This window comes from Octopus bimaculoides, chromosome 18 (genome assembly GCF_001194135.2).
Source record: "Octopus bimaculoides isolate UCB-OBI-ISO-001 chromosome 18, ASM119413v2, whole genome shotgun sequence".
Taxonomy (NCBI): Eukaryota; Metazoa; Mollusca; class Cephalopoda; order Octopoda; family Octopodidae; genus Octopus; species Octopus bimaculoides.
The window spans coordinates 47,220,513-47,228,188 of NC_068998.1; the positions used below are offsets into that span (position 1 = coordinate 47,220,513).

At 40.2% G+C, this 7,676-nt stretch overlaps 1 protein-coding gene across 1 annotated transcript in view; it reads left to right on the forward strand.

The window, feature by feature from the left end:
• LOC128249781 (serine-rich adhesin for platelets-like) overlaps positions 1-7,676 on the forward strand; it is a 34,053-nt gene that overhangs the window by 24,476 nt on the left and 1,901 nt on the right. The window contains exon 2 of the mRNA XM_052974268.1: positions 5,354-7,667. Coding sequence (XP_052830228.1) covers positions 5,361-7,667 — 2,307 coding nt within the window. The 5' untranslated portion in view covers positions 5,354-5,360. The remainder of the gene's footprint in view (positions 1-5,353; positions 7,668-7,676) is intronic.

Sequence of the window (7,676 nt, forward strand, 5' to 3'; positions counted from 1 at the left end):
TGTATATATGTGTGTATATAAGAGAAAGATGCATACACTACTTATTCACATAATGTTTATATTCATGTTACATAGACTCAATACTGACCGGATTCTGTCCCTCTACACACACACACACACACACACACACACACACACACACACACACACACACGCACGCACACACACAGTTATGTAAATAAATACGTTAATAACCTAATACTATATTGATAAACAGATTACATACCGGATATAGACTCACACACACACATACACACACAAGCAGACGCGCGCATACTGGCTTCTAGAAACTCGTATACCAATATTCAGTATTCCAGCAGAACCGAGTATTATTGCCTCACTTAATATTAACTACTTGCAAAGTGTTTATGAGAGAGAGAGAAAGAAACAAATATAGCTACATGTCATTCTGCAAAGGCAAATGCTTCCTGTGACACTTTGGTGTCTCTAACCTCAGCTGTCGTCACTTCCGCTAAATAGCATTACATATTTATTAATAATCAAACTGTCTTAGCTGTATCACTGTCGCCATATGCAATCATAGTTGTTTGGTTAAAACGTTCGTTTCACGTGCTTTTAGGTACGATTCCCACTGCATATCACGTTATGTGTCTCTCACCACGGTTTTGAGTTAGTATAAGTACTGAGAGGGAATTTTCGTTGATGGGGAAACGACTTGGAGCGGGTCGATAGTTGTGCCCCATTCCTGTGTTTGTGATAGACAATTTATCGATAGGTTTAATAAAATCACTTGGGAGCTTGTAGCTGTCTGTGAAGGACTGTTGTGAATATATATTATTCTCTTCCTCACACAAAACTCGAAGACCCTATAAAGAGTCAAGGTACCATCTTTCCTTCTCGGCCCTAATCATTTATATGAGCTCCAAATAATTTTTTTCTCTGGATACAAATCCTGAAATTTTAGGATAGGGAGCCGGTCGATTACAACGACCTCAGCGCTCACCTGGTACTTATTTTATCGAACGTAAAGCAGAAATTCTTTCTACTCTAAGTTCAATGCCTGAAATTTGGTGGGAGGCCATTGACTTTATTTTATCGATTCCCAGATAACGAAGCTCAAGGTCGACCTTGGTAGGATTTGAACTAAGAATGTAAAATACCCAAGTACATACAGTAATAATTTTAGTGATGTGTGAGAGGGTATTTGCCAGGGAAACACTGTGGTAGACGAATCGATTTTCAATAGATTCTAAAATCCTAGAAAAATAGTAAAGTATAAAAGACAACTCAGTCTCCAAGAAAGGCACGATGGGTATACATGTTCGTTTCTCCTTCACTGTAAATTAAAATCATTTTGTCTTAAGATTTTGCAATTTTACAGAACTATCGTCTCAGGAAAGCGAATAATGGAAGCCCTTTGTGGTCACAATCTGTGAGAAATAATAACCATTTCTCTCTGAAAGAAATATTATCTTGTCTTTTGCTTTTCTTTTACTAGTTGCAGTTTGTGGACTGCAGCCATGCTGGGGCACCACCCTGAAAGGTTAAGTCGAACAATATACCTGAGTTCTTATTCTATCCACCTCTTTTTGTCGAACGGGGACACACCTACACCGGTTACCAAGCGATGGTAGAGGACAAATACGCATACATGTCTATATATAATCAGTTTTCGTCCACCAGATTCACTCACAAGGTTTTGGTCGACCCAGGCCAATAGTAGAATACACTTATCGAAGGTGCCACGCAGTGAAACTGAACGTAGAACCAAGTGGTCGGTATCCGAAATTCTTATCAAAAAGGTTCAGAATGAAAGTGGGGAGAAGTTAAAATATTTTTAAAAAACATTTTTTTTTTCAACGAATCTTTCACAGAAGGAAGCAAACAATTTTTTCCCTAGCTTTTCTCCTCCATAAAATGGTTAGTCCACGAAAGGAACAAAGGGCCGGTTTCTCAGTTTCTCTGGCGTATATATTCCCCACCTGGATTGGACGCCAGTCCATCGCGGAGTCATTAATCTTTACCGACTGATTGGACAGGAGCAACGTGAAATGAAGTGTTTTGCTCAAGAACACAATGCCTCGCCCGGTCCAGGAATCGAAACCACAATCTTACGATCATGAATCCAACACCTTAACCACTAAGCCATGCGCCTCCCGCCTCTATGAAGTATTCCACCTATCAGAATTTATACCCGTCTCATGAAACGAGTGTACTAGAAAAGAAAAATATCCTTTAAAAAAAATAATAAATAAAACCAGATACACTGCTCTCAAATGAAAGGCTGGATTGTCATGGCTGGAGTACATTTTTTCAAAGATCTACTTTAAAACTTCTGTGCGGCCGAACAACATTTGTATAACTTAATAGCAAACAAATGGAAGTTTTGCTGTTTCCCCCCCCCACCTCTTTTCCCTCTCCAGCTCTTATCTCAAACAAACATTTGCAGTGACTAAATATTGGTTTTGAGAAGAATTCCATCGTTTCTAAATATGTATAAACAGTTGTTTAAAATTACTTTTGCACGTTCAGTCATCGCCACCTTCCACTGTATAAAGAGTTGCTTTAGAACGTGTGTACATTCAAAGTATATGTAGTCACCCGCTTCCAACAAAGATATTGGGTGAACCAATGAGGTTACCTCTAGGTGTTCCCTCCATCTACTAGAAATAGCAATCCTGTCTCCCTCAAACTTACCATTGGGTTGTCCGGAAAGTTCGTGCCGATTTATAGTAGCTTACCTTTCGACTTATTTGCTATGAAACCACCTCAATTCTGGAATTTTTTTCTCTTTCGTTGAATGAATTCCTGTAACATTTTAATCTGCTATAAAATCCTTTTGGGGGTCCGAAAAACGGAGTGCGGTGAGGTGGAAGCCTCGGAAATTTCACCCACCCCTACCCCCATTGATCTTTTCACCAGCACGATTTTCACTAAGGAAAAAAAAAAAAATTTCCAATGAATCCGGGACAGATTTCTCTAACCCTAAAAAGATCAATGTGATGTGGTGTTCGTACCTTTCTCATAGCAGTTTGGGTCACGGAATTTTTTTTTTTTTTTTGCCAATTGTGTCCTTCGAAACGTCTTTTCTAGTCTCAAACATTTTTACTGAGTCGTAGGACGGACTCATTGAGCCGGGTACCCAGTCTCCATAGCGTATTTAAAACCGGGTTTACGACACACCTGAATTGGAAACCAGTCCACCATGAGGGAGTCTCACAAACAGAAATCCCTAATTCTCAAACCCCTTGTGTGTGTGGGGAGGGTGCTTCAGAAATAATAGGGCTTATGTAAACAGAAGAATGCTTTCCTAGAGGGCATAAGCTAATTGTAAAAATTTCAGTAACGAATCAAAACCAAATCGTTGGTTCCATTTGAAAAATTAGTTTATTTTAGCTTATTTGGTGGGGATTTCAGTAATAAAAAGGTCTTATGTAGACACAAAATAATACTTTTTCTGAAGTGTATTGGTTTTTACGAATTGAAACCGAATCGCTGGTTCCAATTGAAACCATTTAGTTTGGTGATGGTCTTACCGTTTTAAGAATTTTGAAGATGTGGTGTTGATCCTCCACTCTCACCCTACCACACACATATACACCAATTAAACACTTAGATGTAAGACTGATAAATCTACAACCAGGAATTGAAACCGGTTCGCTATTTCTGCCTCACGAGAATTTGCGTTTAGGAAAAAAAAATAGGTGAAGGAATGGCGAGAAGTTTGCTTCCAAACTACATGGTTTCCGATTCAGTCCCACTGTATAACACCTTGGTAAGCGTCTGAGTGGATTTGATACACGGTGAGGTGAAGGTCGACAAATTCGATTGAAATTCAAGACGGAGCCCCAGGATGGCCGCACTATAACTGAAACAAGACAGAAAAATAAAAAAATAAAAACAAAACCTGACGCGGTGGACGTATTCTAAATTTTTTTTTGCGCAAGTTTATCTGTAAGCGTATATTCGTCTTAACGAAAAATGTGGCCCCCGTTTTAAAAAAGATCCCAGGCTAGCGCGAGTTAACCAACAATCAAATGAGCTCCAGGTTGTAATCAGATTTATATTAAAGTTAGCGTTACCCAGCGTTGTCCTTTCTTCGCGACGGGTGGTGGGGGATTACGATTTGGCTACTATTTCTAAAGTCACCCGCCATGTAGTGGCTCCGATTGTCGGACACGTAACGTGCGAGTATTTAAGCGTATAACAAGATTAGCGGTACTTGAGTTGTCGCTTTCTTGAATGGAATAACTAATGATAGAAATAAAAACAATTTCTACAAATACCAGTGATGTAGTGTCTGTATCACGTTGTGTTGTAGCGTATAATAGGATGCCGTGGTCGTCATTCGTTTCTCAAATATGCACAACAATAATAACCCGTCCTTGAAATCGCAACGAATTTTTTTTTATTTGGCACATAGGCCATGACACAGAAGGGATAGCACAAGGACACAACAAAACATTTAGGGGCTGGGGTTATACTTTAGTTTAAAAAATCAAATATAATGAAATCGGATGAAAATACACAGTATAATGAACAGTATAATGAAATCGAAATGAATATATAAATTATATGTTGATATTTTTCCGGGTTCATATTCGACCCACCGTTTTTTTTTTACCCTTTTTTTTAAAGGCTTTTTATAATAGCCACTTTTTAAAAAAAATTTCCTTCCGTCATTTCCTTCTTTTCCGTTCAGACCGACCACACTAGCATGGCCCCATTTATCCCTAACTTCCTTACATTGGTCCAGCATTTTTCAAACGCTCTTCGAGACAGACATCTCTTCTTTAGGCTGATCTTCCTGGACAGGTAGTTGCTAAAAAACAAAAAAAAAATTAACCAACCGGCGTCCGCAGATGAAGTTACCTGTCTCAATTCCTCTTCCACACGCGTCACCCATACAAAGTGTTTTTTTCAATACGGTCGGGAAGGTTGTTTTATGTATTTATAATTTATTCATATGCAAATATCCCTCGTGACAAAACAGAAGCCATTTTGCACGTGGGCAACTATATAATGCTTATAACTGCAGGTGAAAAAAATACTTATAATCCATATGAGCGTACTTGAGTAGATGTAGGTATATTTTATCTTTTTATTATTTCATTCGTTTTTTTTTTTCTATCTTTTCCTAATTCATTCGTTTCTTTTGCTTCTTTTCTTAAATTTCTGTTTTATAACTTTAGTTCTCCGAGTCTATGTTCTGTCTCGTGTTTGTATTAGTCATTTAATTTCGATGTACGTCTTTTATAGGTAATAGAAATAAAAAGCGTTGGTATATTTTATTTTTCTGACTTCGCTTGGTGTTTCTTTGTTGCTAAATATTTTGAATTAATTTCTTTAAAATTTACTTTATTAAAAAAATATATTTTTTTGTTTTTATCAGAGCTAATATGGAGAATTTTGAAACCTCTGCTTGTCGTTTATGTGGTGACAAACATCAGATAGGAAAGTGTCCGAACACAACGTGTACACAACCAGCAACACCACAATCATCACAACAACAACAACCAGATGTTATATCTGATGGAACCCCTTCACCACATTCCTCCTCTTCACCACATTCCTCATCTACTTCATCCTCGTCTTCGACATCACCGTCGCAAACGCAGGAAGCGAAGTCGGAACGTTCTGAGAAGAAAAAAAGACTTCAAGGTCGCTGTTTTAAATGTCACCGAATGGGTCACTATGCCCGCGACTGTTATTCAGACCGGTGTTACCAGTGCCACAAGAGCGGACACTTGGCTAAACACTGTTTCATGTTTGTTAGCCGGTGTTACATATGTAACCAACTTGGTCACGTGGCTCGACAGTGTAACCAAGAAATACTGAGTGGTTGCTGTTACAACTGTGGCCAACAGGGACATGTCCAGCGCTACTGCCCCAGCTTGATCTATCGTACTTGCTATCGTTGTGGCGAAACCGGGCATGTAGCTCGCAAATGTGTCCATTTGTCCGGCAGTACGTACAATGGAAACAATAATACCACTAAACTGGATGGTACGGTTTCAAAACCTGATACAGCGTCAGAAAATTTTTCAACTACCAGTACTACCGCAGACATCAGAAACAACAACACTGCTGTTCCCACCACCACCACTGTAACTACTATCAATACCAATATGACCACCATTAGCGTTGACTACACTATCAACACCGCCACTTCAACCACTGACATCTCCGCCGCTCCTGATGATGCAGTCAATACTGACACAACCAAGGATGCTACCACTACCACTGTTAGCGCTACTATTCCAAGCACTATCACTTCTACTACTGATGCCATTAGTACCACCACCACAAGTACTACCACCACCACAAGTACTACCACCACAAGTACTACCACCACAAGTACTACCACCACAAGTACTACCACCACAAGTACTACCACCACAAGTACTACTCCCACCACTAGTGCTATAGATACTAGTGGCCTGTCTCTCGCCACAGACTATTCTGTGGTTAGAACTGACAATGTTGATGAAACCAGTGGCATTGCAATGAGTGATATTCAGGCAATCCAAAAGCAAGACAGCGACTCGGACAGCAGCACCAGTGATTCGGAAATAATTTACCGTGTTAAACTTGAAAGTAGTCAAAGTTCGACTGGGTCGGAAATGATTTGCAGAATGGGTAGTAGTGAAGATGAAGATATGGAGGCTCGGAGGACTCTTCTATTGAGAGACTTTGAAGAAGTCGAAGGAACTACTGAACTCTGTGAGCAGACAGCTACGGCGAGATTATCCGATACCGAAGGAGACCAGTTTGACATTCATGGGAAAAATCCAGACGAGTCAAAAGAGACTAGTAATGAAGTTTGTCCTGAAGGTAATCCCAGCAGAGACGGGTCACTAGAATCTAATGCTGCTCCTAGTTCAGGAGATATTAATTCAAATGACAACCTAACAGAATTTAAAAATTATTTTGAAACCGCAAGTGAAGTGAGCAATCCCCAGGCCGTGTCTGACCGAAGCATCCCCGAGAAGAGGTCGGTCACAAATAGCCCTGGGAAGCAAGCAATGCATGATGTTGGTCACGATCTTGTGGTATCGGATAAAAGCTCTATGGTGTCTAATAATTTCGACTATCAAGCTAACAATGAGATCAATCGTTTAACAACGGCATTAAGTTCAAATGACTACGAAGCAGTCAGTGGTTCGAATAACGACAGGTCTATCTCTATGACCAACACTGAGATCAATTTTAGTTGTGTCGTTCTGGATGAGACCGTAACTTGTAATTCTAGAGAATTGTCAAGAGAGCCCAGTTCTAGCATAGATCTCACAACAGAACAGAACGCTCAGTTGGAGAAAAGCGAAGAATTCAATGCTTCTTGTAAAGTTTCAAAGTTAACCGAAGACGTCATTGATACAAGCGGCTCTGACAGCGATCAACTGACGTCATCGGATGACACTGTTGTTTCAGCAAAAGACACCCTCACAACTACTGATGTTGAATACGATACAACTACAACCACAGCGGATTCTGCAGCAGACCTCCCCGCTATAACGGAAATTGAGGACTCTAGAGTTATTACTACTACAGACACTGCGACTTCTACAGCTGCAACGGACACTGCGACTCCTACAGCTGCAACGGACACTGCGACTCCTACAGCTGCAACGGACACTGCGACTCCTACAGCTGCAACGGACACTGCGACCCCTACAGCTGCAACGGACACTGCGACCCCTACAGCTGCAACGGAC